Genomic DNA, 18159 nt, shown 5'->3' with positions numbered 1-18159 from the left:
CGGGGCGGGGCAGAGCCGCTCTGGAACTGCTCTTCGATTCTTCGCGCTGTGCGCTGCTATCAGAAAGTGGAGTCTTTTCTGACCGTGGCCTGACTGCACAGTGTCCAAGGCTGGAATAGAAATCATGCCCGTGACTCTGGGTTACTGGGATATCCGTGGAGTAAGTGAAAGGCTGGGCCGCTAGGTGGGAAGAGCCCAGGGTCAGAACACAAAGGAAGATTCCCATCAGGTTTTTCTTGAGCCCTTTGCCTGTCTTTGTCAGAACCACCCTGCCCAGGCCCTCCTCTCTCCTTGCCTCCCTCCCTGTCCTCCACCTCTCTTTTTAGTAAAAGATGGGGAGGCTTTCCTAGAGGAGGTGAGGTCAACTTAGGATCTCACTAGCCGTGACTTGTTACCGACCATCTCTCACAGCTGGGTCACGCCATCCGCCTGCTCCTGGAATACACAGAGACAGACTACCAAGAGAAGAGATACTCCATGGGGGATGGTAATGACATTCTTCTGGTCAGACTCTTCCCCAACTCTGCCCATCGATGCCCAGTAGCTTCTGCCTGGTTCCCTGTTTCTCAGCTCCGTGGTTCTCCTCCAGATGAACCTATAGCTTACCCCTTCCAGAAATCTCCTGCTGGTGCAGCTTTGTTTTTCAGTACAGAATCTTGCTGGTGGTATGCTGGCCCTTTTCCTGTAACTGGGGGAGGTTCTCCCAGTCCTGGCCTAGCGCTCTTGTAATTCTTAGTCATGCAAGGCCCACAGCCACTAAGGCACTATTCAAATACTCAGCTTTGGGGTGAAAGATTTACCGGGTCAACCTGCATATTCCCTGCACAAGGAGGCAGTCCTGCCCTCGACTCTTTGGGAGGGTTCTGGGGAAGGAGGCTTAGACTCAGGTGATCTCTTTTCACATCGTCTTGTCTACAGCTCCCGATTATGACCGAAGCCAGTGGCTGAGTGACAAATTCAAGCTGGGCCTGGACTTTCCCAATGTAGGTGCAGGGAAGGGGGGTGGGGTGGGGAAGGCATGGTGTCCTCGCCTCATCTCCTTGCCTGGCTGAGGGGGTTGGGATCAGTGCTTCTGCTCACCTGCTCCCACTCCTGGTGGCTGCACAGTGTTTCTGTGATGGGCTGTGTCCCGGCTCCCCCTTTCAGTATGCAGGGTGAGCTCCATAGAGGGCTCACCATGCCAGGCCCACGGAGTGCCAGGCTTCACGTCTGCGCCGACCTAGGGAAGCAATGAACAGACCCCACATCACATCTGACCATCCCTGCTTGTCCATCCAGCTGCCCTACTTAATTGATGGATCACACAAGATCACCCAGAGCAACGCCATCCTGCGCTACCTTGCCCGCAAGCACAACCTGTGTGAGTGGGGCCGGCTGCAGGGTGGGGCACGGTGGCCATCCCCCTGGGCTTGGCTGGTGTGGGATGCTGAGAGTGAGTCTATGCTGTGTGTGCTGCAGGTGGGGAGACGGAAGAGGAGAGGGTTCGTATGGACATTTTGGAGAACCAGGCCATGGACAGCCGCATCCAGATGGGCATGCTCTGCTACAGTCCTGACTTCGTGAGTCCCCACTGCATGGCATAGACTGGGTTTGCAGGAGTTAAGGGCTTGTGTTCATACCCACACTTGTCCTCTTTGGACCCACCCATTCTGAACTGCCAAGCTTTCCTATCCTACCAACAGGTTGAGCTCCCAACCCAGCCTCATTTTGTCAATAAACACCATGTATCAATTCCAAGAAGTTTTGAGGTGTTGTGACACCAATGGTTGAGAATTCCTTTCCTATATAGTAAATTCATATGTTCGGTTCTCTTCGACTTTGGCCTTGACCACGGCCATGTACCACCTTGTCTAGTTCACATACCAACTACCACTCCTGGAGTTCACAGATGAAACCCAGATGGAAAGAAGTCATGGGTGTTCAGAAATGTACCCAACAGTTTTCCCAGAGTTGAGTCCTCAGTAGCAGCAAAAAGCAGGGCCTCTTGCTAAAAGGCAGCTTATGATCAGCTGGAGGACCACTGTCCTTTCAACATCCAACACTGTTCAACTGTATTCGCCCTACTCAGATACTGTTTGAGTATTTGTCCTTGTACCATCTCTTAGAACTCTTCTCTTCTCTTGAAATTGTTAAATATGTTGCTTTTCTGCTTCTACTGGACCTCTGGGTCAAGAAGCTACCAGCTACCCAGGAAGTCCTAGATTAGATGTCAATCATAACAGACGGGACAGTGTGGCATTCCCATATAACTTCCAATCACCCCTGAGAGATGAAGCCTGCTAGCAGATAGGAGTCCAACCATTAAAATAGTGAGGCATTAAATGGTATAGGTCCAGGATTAAGAAAGTGCCTACTCCTTTGCCCAGCCCCGAAAAGTCATACTTTCTCCCTTGGGGACTGTATGAGGGTTGTGACAGCTGTTTTCTACCTCAGGAGAAACGGAAGCCAGAGTTCCTGAAGGGCCTCCCAGATCACCTGAAGCTCTACTCTGAGTTCCTGGGGAAGCAGCCATGGTTTGCAGGGGACAAGGTAAAAAGGGTAACTGGTGAGGAGGGGGAGTTGCCATTCTTCCCAGATTACCAGATCCCATCTCACTGACCCTGCTTCCTGCAGATCACCTATGTGGATTTCCTTGTCTATGATGTCCTTGACCAGCACCGTGTATTTGAACCCAAGTGCCTGGATGCCTTCCCAAACCTGAAGGACTTCTTGTCCCGCTTTGAGGTGATGCCCTGGTCCTCCTTCCTCTTGGCTGTCCTTCCCTGCCCCCTTTCCAGGATGCTTCCCTATTCTGAGGGTTAAAAGAAGAATAACAAGGATCTATTGAGCACTGGCTTTCTGCCAGGACCTGTGATCAGCCGCTTAGATCTGTGGAGTCCATTTATCATTGCAACAGCTGGCCACCTGGATAGAATTAGATGTCCCACTGGACCGATAAGGAATCTGGAGGGCAAGCTGCTTACTCAAGGTCCTAGTGCCAGCAGAGACTGTTCTGGGCTCCTGACTGCCTTTGGCTTCTAAAGGCAGCATTCAGTGTCTGTCTCTGATTTGTGCAAAAAGGAAAGTCAGGCCTTTGCACATCCTGGGTTTCCTGCCCAGGACTTGTGGTATGCAGAACATGTGAAGAATGTGTTTGTTCCTGCAGCCATTAGGCTGAGACCAAGGCAGACTGATGTGCAGCACCAAGACATCCTCAGTGGTCCTGCCTGATCTGCAGAATGGTTTAGTCAGTTCATGTTCCTGACTAGGGCAGCATTGTGATCCTGGCTGTTCCCGTGGAAGATTTTATCTTGAGTTCTGTTGGCGGGTGGGTGGGTGTGCTTTTTTTTTTTTAGGATTCATTTATTATGCACACAGTACTCTCCCTGCATGCATGCCTTCAGGCCAGAAGAGGGAGCCAGATCTCATTACAGATGGTTGAGAGCCACCATGTAGTTGTTAGGAATTGAACTCAGGTCCTCTGGAAGACCAGCCAGTGCTCTTAACCCCTGAGCCATCTCTCCAGCCCGATGGGTGTGCTCTTGCCTCCTTTCTTCTTTCATATCTCATGTTCCTCTATGAGATGAGGTCATACTTTTATTTTCATTCAGATTCTTTGGAATTTTCCCCTGTGTGCGGCACAGGGTCAGGCCCAGCAGGACATGCGATAATGTCCCTCCATCCTGGGGCTGAGTGCAGCTGGAAGCAGTAGGCAGGGCAGAGATGCATGTGGTATTAGTGGTGGCCCTCATCTCACAGTTGCTCATAGCCATGCTGAACTCTCTGATTGGACACGAACAAGAGCTACTTTTTTTTCCAGATTTGTGTATTGGAGCCTTTAGTACAGCAACAGATCTCAGCCTGGAAGCGTTTCTCCTTCTCCTCCACTCTCCATGAAGGGATGCATTTATTTTTCAGTTAGTTCTCACCAGCTCTGGTTCTGGTCCACATGGCGTGACCTTGGGAGTGTGCAAGAGGTGACCTGGCTGAGAAATGGGGTGTTTGTCGGGTGCGGAAGCCCTTGTTCTGAGCACAGATGGGGGTGGCTTGTTGGGGTAGCTCTGGCTCTCTGTTGGTCTTTAGAAATGATCTGCGCACTTTTGCTGAGGTGTCCTGGAACACACTCCACTGCCTCAGAGCTAGAGATGAGGTTGGTTGGGGCTCAGGGAGAGTGCTCAGGGCTCACACTGGAGCTGGCCACTTCCTGCTCTGCATCCCCGTCTCCCTCTCCACTCACACTCAGGGTTTACTGAATCTCACTGGGCAGAACCTGGGCTCCCTTCTGAGCCCCATGCAAGTTCTCAGCCCTGTTGGTTTTCTGGCTCCTTGCTTCTTTTCATCATAGGGCAGACATGAGTGACAGTGCCCCCTATGGGAGGCAGGAGGGAGGTGCACAGAGAGCAGAGTGGCAGCCACAGCTGGGCTGAGTCTTTTAGCCATGGGAGAATGAGGAAGTTTCTTAACCTCTGGGTACCTCAGCATCCCTGCTGAATGGTGATGGTGGAACTGGTTTTGCAGGGTGGTTGGGTGGATTTTCTAGATCTGGCCTTTAAAGTCTCTTAGATGTTCCTAGAGTGAGTTTGCCCACCTGACGTCCTTCTTTCTCCTTCCTGCTACAGGGCCTGAAGACGATCTCTGCCTATATGAAGAGCAGCCGCTTCCTCCCAAGGCCTGTGTACTTAAAACTGGCCACATGGGGTAACAAGTAGGAGCCCGCACTGCTGGTACTGGTAGGGAGACCTGTCATGCACCCGGCGCCCTGGACGCCCTGGACACTGACTGGGCTGCAGCTAGCTTCCAGTAACTTCTCTGCATCAGTCCTTCCGTTTCTTTCTCTGTGTTTTCATTACCTTCCCCTCTACAAGAATGCTTGTCTCCTGTTTCACACAGCCTCTTCTCACTCACTCAAGCCTCTCAATTTCAAACCACCATCCTTGGCAAGCATCTTATTGTCATGTTTCTTATCAGACGACCTTCACTGTACTCTGAGCAGCTCCGATGATGGCTTTACTCCCCATGGTTGCCCAAAGATCCATACTGCCTGGTATGCAGTTTCGGTCTCCAGACTGGGATGGCCCATCCTTGTTTGATCTCTAGTAAAGTATGAGGCATACTTGCTTTGTGTCCTGTCTTATTTCCTAGAATTCACAGGAGTGACTACATTGATGTGCAATCTTTGTTCTGTTATTCATAAGGACAGTTAGGTGATGGGAACATGGCGGATGGTGGGCTCTCAGTCAGGCAGGATGTAAGATCATGCACAGGGGTAGGAAATAAGGCTCATCTGTTAAGAGCACTTCCTATTCTTGCATAGGACCTAGATTGGGTTCCCACCACCCACACAGTGGCTCACAATGACCTGTAACCCCAGCTCCAGGGAATCTGATGCTGTCTGCTGCCTGCCTAGACTCTTGCATACACTTGGTTCACATGAACTTAGGCAAGCAGACACACATACATACATAAATAAATCCTTTTAAAAAGAGAGAGATGTTCACCTGTGTAGCGGGAATCTTAAAGAAGTCTTTATTAATAAAACAAACCCAGAGCGAAGTATTGGGGTGAACACTGGAAGATCAGAGAGACAGAACAAGCCACAGCTAACCTCACCTGGCCAACTTCTCAGCTGATCTTGTTTCCTCAGACTGGAAGCCTCTGTGTCATTCAGCTCTCAGCTGAATGAACTGTGCTACTCAAAACCTAAAAGCTTAACCAGCCAAATGCTTCTAGTTTCTGGTCCTCAAGCCTTATATACCTTTCTGCTTTCTACCACCACTCCCTGGGATTAAAGGCTCACTTTCTGGGATTAAAGGCGTGAGTCACCATGCATGGCTGTATCCTTGAACACATGGATTTCTGCCTCTGGAATGCTAGGATTAAAAGCGTGTGCTACCACTGCCTATCCTAACTATCTAGTGGCTGTTCTGTTCTCTGACCCCAGATAAGTTTATTAGGGTACACAATATTTTGAGGAACACAATACCACTACACACCTGGGATTCTTATAGGGGTCCCTCATTCATCATCCTGCAGTGTGCAGTACCTCCATTGGCCGTGTGTACCCGTGAGTCTTGCATCAGTGAGGTACCGGGCGGATTGATGGGCAGAGGGTGAGCAAGCTCCAGGTTCGATGTCTGGCCTCACCTGGAAGTCATCTCTCTCTCCAAGATGTTTTGCTATAAATAGCCCCTACTGTTGGTGATTATGCTGTGGGATCTTCAACAAATCCAATCATCAGCTCATTGAGGGTGGAGCCTGGCCTTGTTGAAACGTCGGACAGTGTCTGGCACATGGTTGAAGTTCAGGAAATTGTGAAGATTTGCTTTCAGAGATTCTTGTACCAGTGTTTGGAGGAAGAGCTCTAGAAATAACCATGAGAAATAACCTGAGAAGGCATAGAATGAGGTACAGAAGATTTTTCCATGTGGAGGTGTTGTAGTCTGAACCAGAGGCCCTCTCACACCTAAGCACTTAAGAGATTGCAATTGGCCTTGAGCAACTGAGGCGGGCGGGTCTACTTTCCTAGGCCCTAGAGCAGCAGTGTGTGATCAGAGGTACTGTCAGGTCGCCCACAAATGAGCTGGATTCACTGAAGAAGCACCCAATGAGCAGGATCCTCAGTGGCAGCCAGATCCTGGATTCTGGCCTTTGTCAAGCACTTCCTTTGACCTGCCTGTAACTAGGAACAGGTTGGAGGACAGCCCTGCAGGGCATTGTCCTTATGCCAAGTTCCAGCTGCTGCTACTACAGCAGTTAAGAAATGAGCACTCACAGGCAGGATGTGAGGTCACTGTAAAATAAGTGATTAATTAAAAGGTAAAGCTTGTAAGGTAAGAGATTATTTTCTTTATTCATTGAAGAGAAGTATTGATTAATCTGGTAACATCAAAAACCTTTAAGAAGTCAGCCTTTATTAAATACTAACTTAAACACAGATGCAACAACATCAGAAAAAAGATAAGTTAATGGAAGTATATAAACGTTAGGAAGACAGAAGTTAGAAAATACTTTCCATGATGGTCAATAGTTCCTGGCCGTGTGTGTGTGTGTGTGTGTGTGTGTGTGTGTGTGTGTGTGTGTGTGCATGCATGTGCGTGTGCACACATGAGCACCTGTATGTGGAGGTCAGAGGTTGATATCAGGTATCTCCCTCATGCTCCCTCTTCCTTACCTGTTGGGACATGATCTCTCACGGAACCTGGCACTCATTGGTTTGGATAAGCTGTCGACAGAGTAAGTCCAGAGAGTCTCCATCTCTCCAGCCTGGGGATTATAAGTTCATCACAGCAGCACTTGGCTTGACCTGTGCAAAGGACTGAAGTCATGCCCTTGTACTTGCATGGCATACAGGTACTTTGTAGACTGAGACATCTCCCCATCCTTCCCTGGTTCGTTTTTAATACCTCTGCTGGATGTCAAACCACAAAACGAATCGGTCTGGCTGTGTTCTGTTGAATATACCTGTGCATGCAAGTTACTGCAACAAAGACCAAATACCTCAAACCTGGGTACAAGATTTGAATAGACATTTTTCTAGAGGAGAATAGACATTTTTCTAGAGGAGATGTACAATTGCCAATAAGCACATAAAAGTTGCTCAAAATTGCTAATCATTGGAGAAACATAAAATGAAACTACATTGAAGATATGCCTCCGACACATCGAATGAGCCGCGGTCAAGATGGTAGACTTGCTGATTATGTGGAGTGATTGGAAGGCTTTTGCTTTGTCCCTAGGAATATAAAATGCTACAGCTACTGTGGAAATTAGACTGTTAGTAATTAGTTCCTAAAAAAAAATTACTCTATGACATACTACTTCCTTTTCTGAATACATACTCAAAGTAATTTGAAGTTCATGATTATACACACATATACACATATGTTATACATGTGTGTATATATGTGTGTGTTGCCCCATATGCTTAGGCAGAATATTATGATTGTCAGAACATATGGCAGGACTGGTTTCATTTCTGGGTAGATGAGAGTCAGAGTGTGACGTAAGGAGCTGGAGACTACATCTGCAAGGACCTGTTCCCAGTTCATCTTCTCTTATTCGGAGAGTCTCTGGGACTGGGCAGTTCTGCTCCATGGAGTCTTTTTGGGTCTCAGTCTCCTTTTATCTGCGGTCCCTCCATTCCCTAGGGCGCTTCCTCTTTGTTGAGTTTTGGGGTTTGAGAAGAGAAAGGGGTTCAAGAGAGAAGTGTTGAGTCAAATTGCCCTCAGGCTAGACCTTATCAACACCCCACGGAAGGAAGCACAGCTTGGTGGGGTTGAAGTGTGGAGTTCTGGGCTTGTTCTTTGAAGGTCCTGTGAGGACAACTGGGATGGGAGAGTGGTATTACTTGGGTTCAAGGTCAGCTGATACCACCTAACTAAACTAAGGGAGATTGCGTGCTTTTGTATTTCTTGTTGAAAAGTCCCAAGGACATTTCTGGATAAGGGCTTCTGGAAGAACAAAGGGCCTAGTTATTTTGTGATAAGACACTTGTAGTCCTTCTCTGTTCAGGGCTGTGCTATCTGGAAGGGCCCTCGGGGGAGCGAGAGACAAGCTCCCTGCCTGTGCGCTCTGTCTGACACTTCTGTCCTTAGATGAAGTTATATCTCAAGTATGGGAAAAAGAGAAAGCAAGTCCAAACCAAGGCAGGAGTTTCCGCCTACGCAGATGAGGCAGAGGCCAGACACTTCCCATGGTTGAGGCACCATTTGCTATGGCCAGTCACAGGATCAGCTAAAATGGCGCCATCTTCTGCTACATTGTACCAAGCTCAGCATGTGTGAATGGGGCTGGCTGCAGATTGTGGGGGACAAGCTAGGCACAGGTTCACAAGACAGCTCGATTTTATACTCCCTCTACAGAATACCTTACTGATTTATATTCCAAACTGAGAAGCACTCAGACCCAAGGGATACAGTCGGTGCTAGCGTTGAGTAGACATGTAGGAGCCCAGTTTCCTTTACTCTCAAGCTTGTCTTCCTTCCTTCTCGGGGTGTCTTGTTTTATATCTGAGAGATAGGGTTATGTACCTATTCTTATTGATACTCGGTGATCTTTGTATGAAGCCCAGTGAGCCATGCAAAGATGAGCCTCCATCCAGCGACTAAGTACGGCAGAGAGCAAGAGGCAGACAAATCATGGCATCACTTGGCTACCGGGAGTCACAGTAGCCTTCACGTCACAGCCAATCATGGGTCCTCCAGAGTCCGGTTGATATGTACAGAGATTTGGGTACTGGAGGCGTCAGCACGACAGGTTTGTGGTCTGGAGTCTTCTCACTATCAAATGTTCTGCTTGCTCAGATTCTCATTGGTTTGGGCTCTGATACAGGAACACCCTGGTGATTTTGCAGATATTGGCTACGGGAAGGATGGACTGGAGAGCTGAGGGCTGCAGCCCACGGCCTGCTCCACCTGCCTCCTTGGTAACAGTCAGCTCTAGGTCTCTGAACACTGTAGGAAGTATCCGAGCAGGCTCTCCTGGTGGGATGGAACAAAACACACCCAGCGTCTCATTGCACGGTCCTCTGTAGTGGGGCTGGATATGAGGCAGCTTGGGGCACAGTGAGATGGGCCTGAGGTTGCACATAGAACAGGTTGGACCCCTGCTTTCAGGAGTGATTAGAGCTGCTCAGCACTCCAAGCTGCCTCTCCTCCCTTGTGCATTTCATCCAGGGTTTGCCAGGGAAGTCACTGGCTGGGGTCTGGGCTCTCTGTTCTGCTGCACTGGCCTGTTCTGGACCTCCTTGTCCTGTTACAGGCAGTTTGTGTGTAAACCAGCCAGGAGGATGTTCCCTGTGAAGAAGGAGAGTGTCTGTGAAGACTGGAGGTGACAGGAGGGGACTGGACTGGGCAGAGAGGGCACAGAATGGGAGCCCTAGGGAGGCAGGCTGACTCAGGCCCTGTCCCATGGACTAGCTGTGTGAGCAGGAGGAAGCCACCTCACCCCTCTGGACCTCAGCTTTTGCTGATAGCTAGATCCTGCAGGATTATTAAGTGAGTTTTTTGAATCTCTAGGTTATAACCCCTCCACATCCTCCACAGTCTCCCCTTCTTTATAGGAAATTGAAGAATTTGCTTTCCAGCCTGCATTAGAGTTCACAGGGAACGGCTGTTCCTAGAGTGGAGCTATGAGGCCCCTTGGGGACATAGCCTTCCGCTCCTGCTGTCTCCTCACTCACAGAGCCTAGAGCAGATCGCTGCCTGCACGAAGACCAGTTGCTTCTCCCAGACCTGTGCTCACAAAGATGGCCACTAAATATGGACACTTGGGGCAACAACTAGGGCCTCAACAGGACATGAGGTGGGGATGAGAAGCTCATTTTCCTTGTGATGCTGGAGGTCCTCAGTAGCAGCCACTCCCCTGCCGCCCTGGCTCCACCTTCTCTTCCTTTCTTTCCTTTCTCTAACTGACCCCAAGGTCTCACCTGCCCCTTTATTGTCCCCCGATCCCTGTCCCATTCTTGCCTTTTAGAGCCGCAGCTCCTTCTTTCCCTTCAACAGAGTGGCCTCCTGAAGTGACTGTCCCTGGGGCTGGCCTGACTGTCCTGTCTGGCAGTGGCTGTGCTGTGTTGAGGAGCCTGGTGGACCTACCCCCATTACCTGCCGTGTTCCCCAGTGAGGTCCCTGCACGGCCCTGTGTGGTCCCCATAAAGCTGGAGTCACACTTGTTTTGGTTGTCAGGCCTACCAGCTCACCATTGCCTCTCAGGACTGCCTGGAGACCCGAATAGTGCCTGGTTCACAGGAATTCTAGAGGACTAAGAAGGGTACCCCCAGAGCAGGCGGCCTTCGCAGGGTCTCTGGAACACGAAGGGCACTTTCTGTGGCTGGAGAGTTGATGGTACATTCTAAGAGAGATAGGCATAGTGCTGCATATCCTTAATCTCAGTCCTTGGGAGCTGAGGCAGGAGAACTGAGGCTAATTCATGGCCAGCCTGGGTTACCCAGAGTTCAAAGCCCAGACTCTGAAACCATCAAAAAAAAAAAAAAAAAAAAAAAAGGACAAAGAACAGTTGTTTCTCAGGAATTTGGGGCTAGGTTTTCAAGTGTTGTAAAGAGAAATGTGTTCCGTCAATTGTCATAAATTACAGGTTCACATGAATGGCCTGGCTGGGAGTCGGCACAACAGAAGTGATTATAAATCACAGCTCCTCAGTGTCTTACTCACCCCCAGGATGATGTTGGAGAGAAAGAAAATGAGATCTTGGGCTAGGAAGGACCGAGGTTGGGGGAGGGACCTGAACAAGGGAGCAGTTAGGGTACATAGGAGATACGTGTACTTTTTCTATTATGAATTTTCTCAAAATAAAAAAATCGGGAAAAACAGATATATTTACCACATGATCCAGGACACAAACATGCACACACCTAGTTGTGTAAGTTCCATTAGAAAGACTTATCTTGCATGCGTGAATATATTTACATTATCATGTTTTCCAGTTCTTCAATTTTCATGTATTCACAATACAAGAAATAACTTTGCCCTCTGGACACATTTGTGAGGGTTCAAGGCCTTCTGAATTGTCATCTCTAGGCAGCCCCACAACAAAAAGAGCGTGGAGCCACTAACCAGGAGCAGGCAAGTCCAGTCCCGCTTTTTGCTTTAGGCGTCCAGCCAGCCACTGCACAGTATCTGAGCTCAGACTGCATTGGCTCTCAGCCGTCCCTTGGAGGTTGGCCTGGCCCTCCCCCTGGACTCCGGTATTGGTCGAAACTAGGGGTGGGGAAGGGCGGTCTGAAGACCTGACAAAGCCAAGTCCTGCTCCCCGGCCACTCTCAGAAAGTCGAGGCTAATCAGACACTGAGCCTATTCTTTCAGACCACAGCACCATGCCCATGACCCTGGGTTACTGGGACATCCGCGGGGTGAGTGAGGGGTCTGAATGCAGAGTAGGACTTGGAGGGGGGGGGGGGTAAGGACACACGCAGTAGATGGGTTTGCTGAGGAGGATTGTCTGCCAGAAGACAATCTGTGGAGGCATGCTCTTGCAGGGGTGTGTGTGTGTGTGTGTGTGTGTGTGTGTGTGTGTGTGTGTGCATGTGCGTGTGTGTCCATGCATGGAGATGGCAAAATTAGGACAGGGAGGTGGGGACTCATCTGGAGAGAGTAAAGAATCTCACCCTCTCTGATGGTCTCTCACAGCTGGCCCATGCCATCCGCATGCTCCTGGAGTACACAGACTCAAGCTATGAGGAGAAGAGATACACCATGGGGGACGGTGACTGCACCTTCCTAGCCAGATTCCTGCCCAACTCCTGCCCATTGGTGCCCAGCAGCCCACGTCTAGGCCCCTTATTGCTCAGCTCTTCCTCTTCTTGTTGGATCTAGACTATGTCCCTTCCAGAACCCTTAATTGTGGGCTTGGCTCTACCAATGGAAGATGCTGAGGAAAGATTAGTGGGTCCTCTGTATATATAACTGGGCTCCATTTCCTTAGCACTTGGCTAAATCTTTTGTAAGCTTTAGTGATGATGAAGGAGCCTACAGCCCTTACAAACATCTTCATCCTTGCAGTGTGAGACTGCGGGAGTCAGCTTGCAGGTCTACCGCCTCAGAGAGCCTTGTCTCTGACTCCTTAGGAGGGTCTTGGGAAAGGGGATTGAACACATGCGTCCTTTGATTTTATATTATCTTGTCCACCACAGCTCCTGACTATGACCAAAGCCAATGGCTGAATGAGAAATTCAAGCTGGGCCTGGACTTTCCCAATGTAGGTGCTGGGAAGGGGAGGTTTGGGGAAGGTGATGGTGTCCTTATTTTGTACAGATCAGGAGGTCTGGGATCGGCCCTTCTGCTCTCATCTGCCCATCCCTGCCCACATCATCTTTCTGGGATGGGCTGTATCCCAGCTCTTCCACTCAGTGTGCGTTGTGTTCATGGAAAGTTTTCCATGTGAGGCACATTGAGTACCAGGCCCCATTTCTGTCCTCACCCAAGGGAGGGATGCAGGGACTTCATATCCCATCTGACCATCCTTGCTTGTCTATCCAGCTGCCATATTTAATTGATGGATCACACATGATCACCCAGAGCAACGCCATCCTGCGCTACCTTGCCCGCAAGCACAACCTGTGTGAGTGGGGCCGGCTTCAGAGTGGGGGATGGTGACCACCCTCCTGGGCTTTGTCTGGTGGGATGCTGAGAGTGAGCCTGTGTGCTGTGTGTGCTGCAGGTGGGGAGACAGAAGAGGAGAGAATTCGTGTGGATATTTTGGAGAATCAACTTATGGACAACCGCATGGTGCTAGCCAGGCTTTGCTATAACACTGACTTTGTGAGTCCTACTCTGGGCTGGGTGAGGTGGGGGGACAGAAGTTTGTACTCTTGCCTTCTCATCTGCTCTGTGTGTTTCACATCTAAACTTCTTAGTGCTGCTCACCTATAAATGGTGTTCTGGACTGCAGTGGAGTCACATGGTACAGCCTGGGGGATGAGACGGGACTGTTTAAGGCCTTCTTGGTTACACAGCAAGATGTCTCAAAATCAAAAATACCAAAACAAAACCAACCCCTCCATGCACACACACACACACACACACACACACACACACACACACACACACACACACACACACACATCTGCCCACAGAGTGATCCTCAAACCTCAGAGTCTTGTCAAATGAGACTCCCATTGAACTTCACCTCCTTTAGCAAACAGAGCAAACCTCCACATTCCTGCCCTGGGTTATGTCTTCCACTTGGCTTAAATCATCACTGCTTTGTACACACTCAAACAAGCAGAAAAAGTGGTGCAACCTGGACACGGAAGAGCGTCAGCACCTGGGGACTGTTCCCAACCAGATTCCCAGAGCCAGGTCCAGGATGCCCATGGTGACAGGCAGATATTCCCAGCAGGCAATTCACAGCCAACCAACCCTCCCTTGTTTCCTTTCACCCTCTCAAATGCACTTCACCTTTTTTGAAACTGCACTCAAGTCCTGCCCTTCTCCTGTCACTTTACTATGGAGAACATGCGACTTCTTTTCCAGAACGCTTTAGTTGCTCTCTGCCTAACATCTGAGTCCCCAGCCTGCCCACACAGTCCTGAGTGTGACCCACAAGAGTGGTTCTGAGCATCGGTGGTGAGTCGCAGGGACAGTGTGCGCCTGTGTGCCTTCTCATCGTCTCTGCTATCGGATCTGGTGCCTGTAGGATCTAATCAGTGGTGACATAATAAATGAAAGCCTGGATTGACCCAGGCCCAGCCTCGGGAAGGTGGTTGCACCTCTGCCCAGATGAGGCCTTCACAACCCTATGGGCCCAGCCTGTGCCCACAATCTTGTGACTGAGGGTGGTCACAGTGTTTTCTGTTGTAGGAAAAGCTGAAGCCAGGGTACCTGGAGCAACTCCCAGAAATGATGAGGCTCTACTCTGAGTTCCTGGGCAAGCGGCCATGGTTTGCAGGGGACAAGGTAAAGAGAGGGGGTGGGGAGGAGGAGGAGATGCCGTTCTTCCCAGGTTACCAGATTCCAGCACACTCACTGTCGGCTTCCTGCAGATCACCTTTGTGGATTTCATTGCTTATGATGTTCTTGAGAGGAACCAAGTATTTGAACCCAAGTGCTTGGAAGCATTCCCAAACCTGAAGGACTTCATATCTCGCTTTGAGGTGATGCTCCTAATCTTCTTTCTTCTTCGACATCCTTCCTTTCCCTGATAGGTCCTTAGTCCTGGAACCATATTAAAAACAGCAGCTGGGTGGCAGTGGTGCACTCCTTTAATCCCAGTTCTCAGGAGGCAGAGTCAGGCAGGTGAGTTTGAGGCCAGCCTGGTCTACAGAGTGAGTTCCAGGACAGGCACCAAAGCTACACAGAGAAATCCTGTCTCAAAAAACCAAACTAAACCAAACCAAACCCAACAAAGCAAAACAAAAAAAACACCAGCAAAAACAGTAGCATTTATTGAGTGCTTGCTTTCTGGCAGGACCTGTGCTTAGCATCTTTTATCTATTGGGTGAAATTGATCATTATGATCGGCTTACAGGGCAGATTGAATTGTGAGTCCCGTTGGATAGATAAGGAAACAGACTATAGAGGGTAAGTCCCTCACTAGCAGAGGTTGCACTGGGGTCTCTTTTGTGTCTGGCCTCTAAGGTCGACAGGCAGTAGCTGTGTTCCTATTTTGCATCAAAAGGAAGAGCCTTTGGGCCCTTGTGCTGCTGTGGAAAAGGAAGAACATGGCAGGAGTGTGTAAGCCACAGGCATTCAGAGAGGGAGGCATGGTAGGATTTGTGTGAAATAGCCGTGTGTATACAATACTTACACCTGATCCTCAGAATGCTTCACCCCATCCGAGTCCATGCCAAACCCCAGGGCTGTTTTTTGGTGCTAGATTTGAGAGTGTATGTGGGCCCTCTTCAGGGTTGTCTTCTGAAGTGTTGTGTGGTGTGGGGCTTTCCTTCCCTCTCTTCTTCCCCGTGTCTCCATGAAGCCATGTTGTATTCATCTACTTATTTCCATTCCTATCCACTGGCCTTCTCCTCTATATGAGGCTCAGTGTCAGACCCAATGAGATATGGAAAGAACTCCATTCAGAGACGGAGTAGCAGAGAGCTGTGGACATAATAGACGTGGTACCAACTGGGTGCTGGGATCGAGGCTTGGCCCTCACGGCGCAGCCAGTCATGGGTCCCCCAGAGTCTCCTCAGCACCCACAGAATCTGTTCTTTTAGAGACTTGACAACTGCAGGCAGCAGAACAGCAGGTTTGTAGTCTGAAATCTGTTCCTTATAGCAAGCGATACATCTCAGCCAGTTCTCACCAGCTCTGGCTCTGGTCCACACACAGTGGCCTTGAAGTGTATCAAAATGGTGTGCTCATGGTAGGGAAGGATAAAAGAGCTGAGGGCTGCAGCCCACAGCCTGCTCCACCTGCCTCCTTGGTAACAGTCAGCTCTAGGTCTCTGAACACTGTAGGAAGTATCCGAGCAGGCTCTCCTGGTGGGATGGAACAAAACACACCCAGCGTCTCATTGCACGGTCCTCTGTAGTGGGGCTGGATATGAGGCAGCTTGGGGCACAGTGAGATGGGCCTGAGGTTGCACATAGAACAGGTTGGACCCCTGCTTTCAGGAGTGATTAGAGCTGCTCAGCACTCCAAGATGCCCCTCCCCCATTGTGCATTTCATCCAGGGTTTGCCAGGGAAGTCACTGGCTGGGGTCTGGGCTCTCTGTTCTGCTGCACTGGCCTGTTCTGGACCTCCTTGTCCTGTTACAGGCAGTTTGTGTGTAAACCAGCCAGGAGGATGTTCCCTGTGAAGAAGGAGAGTGTCTGTGAAGACTGGGAGTGGCAGGGTCTCCTGCAGGAGGACAGGAGGGGACTGGACTGGGCAGACAGGGCACAGAATGGGAGCCCTAGAGGCAGGCTGACTCAGACCCTGTCCCATGGACTAGCTGTGTGAGCAGGAGGAAGCCACCTCACCCCTCTGGACCTCAGCTTTTGCTGATATGTAGACACAGTGAGACTGATCTTAAAGGATCAAGTGGGTTTTCTGAGCATGAGCATAATCTATATGGGTCCAAAGTCCGTTGTTGCACAGAGTCTTTATAGGAAACTGAAGAGTTAGTTCCCTATACGGAACTCTAATACTAGAGCCTACGGGGAAAGCTGCTCCTGACATGGGGCTGCTTATCCCAGGAGCCACTGACCTGAGCTCCTGCTCCTTCTCACTCACAGGGCCTGAAGAAGATCTCAGACTACATGAAGAGCAGTCGCTTCCTCCCAAGACCCCTGTTCACAAAGATGGCCATCTGGGGCAACAAGTAGGGCCTTGGCAGGGTTGTTTTGCAGGGAGCCCTGGGGAGCATTCAGGACCTCTGTAGGCCCAGAGCCACCGTTTCCTTTTCCCTTCTTTTCCATCCCGTCCAGACCCCAAGTCTCATCAGCTCTCTTTTTTTGCTCATTCAGTGCCTGCCCAACATAGGTGCTTTAAAGCTCCAGCAACTCCTTTCCATGATCCAGGTACCCTTCTGCATCGCAGTGCCCCTCACAGACTCCAAGGTACCTTTCTGCACCGCAGTGCCCCTCACAGGCTCCAAGGTACCCTTCTGCACCGCAGTGCCCCTCACAGGCTCCAAGGTACCCTTCTGCACCGCAGTGCCCCTCACAGGCTCCAAGGTACCCTTCTGCACCGCAGTGCCCCTCACAGGCTCATGTCTGTGGATACTTGGTTCCCCACGGATGGCCACTTTGGGCAATTGTGGGCTCTCTGGCAGGTGGGGGTCTATCTGGAGAGAGTAGGTTGCTAGGAGCATAGACTTTGACCTTTGTAGCCAAGTCCTCTTCTGCTTGCTCTCTGTGTCCCGCTGAACATGTGTCACTACACGCTGTGACTCAGGCCTATGACTCGCCTCCCCTGCCACTTTGAGCTGTATCTCCTGAACCATGAACCAGAATAAATCGTTCTCCCCCTAGGTCATGTTTGTTTGGTACTTTGTCACAACAACAAATAACCAACGAGAAGCCCTATTCTAATGGACTCAGAACCTCTTCAGATGCTCTTCAACACTGAAGGCCATCTCCTTGGTCCTTCTGAGGTCTCTAAGTCAAAAGCCACACTTCATGGGGCCATGTGACTCTTCACGTTCTTTTCTACACACTGTTAGCTTAGGAGATGGTCGACTCAGATTCCTCCCTCACCAGTTCTTCGTTTGTGTCATGTACTCCCAAAGCAATTTCAAACCACACCAAAGAGTGAGCCCCCGGGAGATTTATTCAGGATCTCAGTGATTCCCATCCATGGTACCAGAATGAGGTGCTTTACGGTTAGGCATTCAGGCCAGGCTTGGTTGGGAGAATACGGCTACTCCACAAAGACTTCTTATCCAGAAACAGTATATCCAGAAAGATAACTTGCGAAACAGATCAAGGCTTGAACAGGCATTTCCTAAAAGTGAATATCCAATTAGCCTACAAGTCCGTAAAGTCACAATAAACACCAGTCATGGTAAACACTGTAATATCCTAGTACAGACCCACTAGAATGGCTAAGATCCAACAGGCTGGCAACAGCTGGTAATTTATGAAGCAATGGAACTTGCGTATTGCTGGGAGTATAACCACTTTGGAACATTGACAATGTCAACTGGTGTTGAGCAAGTAGACCTTTCACCCGGGACCGTCTCCCTGTGCTGTTGTCTTCCAAAAGCTGTGAAAGACTTATGCAAGGATGTGGGAAGCAGCT

The 18159-nt window shown here is 49.8% G+C and overlaps 2 protein-coding genes across 3 annotated transcripts; both read left to right on the top strand.

The window, feature by feature from the left end:
- LOC128105247 (glutathione S-transferase Mu 6) lies at nt 1-5092 on the top strand. 2 transcript variants are annotated; one of them, XR_008216302.1, is made up of 9 exons: nt 1-160; nt 412-487; nt 919-983; nt 1279-1360; nt 1459-1559; nt 2434-2529; nt 2614-2724; nt 3800-3956; nt 4599-5092. XR_008216302.1 is itself a non-coding variant. In XM_052730226.1 (8 exons), the coding sequence occupies exons 1-8, from the start codon at nt 125-127 to the stop codon at nt 4686-4688; spliced, it is 657 nt and encodes a 218-aa protein (XP_052586186.1). In that variant the 5' UTR covers nt 2-124; the 3' UTR covers nt 4689-5092. The 2 variants fall into 2 exon arrangements, 1 of the variants encoding a protein (XP_052586186.1); XM_052730226.1 differs by lacking the exon at nt 3800-3956 and having other exon boundaries at nt 2-160.
- A 6620-nt stretch (nt 5093-11712) lies between these two features.
- On the top strand, nt 11713-17389 carry LOC128106188 (glutathione S-transferase Mu 7). Its single transcript, XM_052731511.1, has 8 exons — nt 11713-11845; nt 12123-12198; nt 12626-12690; nt 12972-13053; nt 13153-13253; nt 14295-14390; nt 14477-14587; nt 16653-17389. The coding sequence occupies exons 1-8, from the start codon at nt 11810-11812 to the stop codon at nt 16740-16742; spliced, it is 657 nt and encodes a 218-aa protein (XP_052587471.1). The 5' UTR covers nt 11713-11809; the 3' UTR covers nt 16743-17389.
- The last annotated feature ends 770 nt before the right edge of the window (nt 17390-18159 follow it).

The sequence above is a fragment of the Peromyscus californicus genome, unplaced genomic scaffold, assembly GCF_007827085.1.
Source record: "Peromyscus californicus insignis strain IS unplaced genomic scaffold, ASM782708v3 Scaffold_9__1_contigs__length_137607984, whole genome shotgun sequence".
Classification (NCBI taxonomy): Eukaryota; Metazoa; Chordata; class Mammalia; order Rodentia; family Cricetidae; genus Peromyscus; species Peromyscus californicus.
This window is presented reverse-complemented; position numbering and strand designations above follow the sequence as displayed.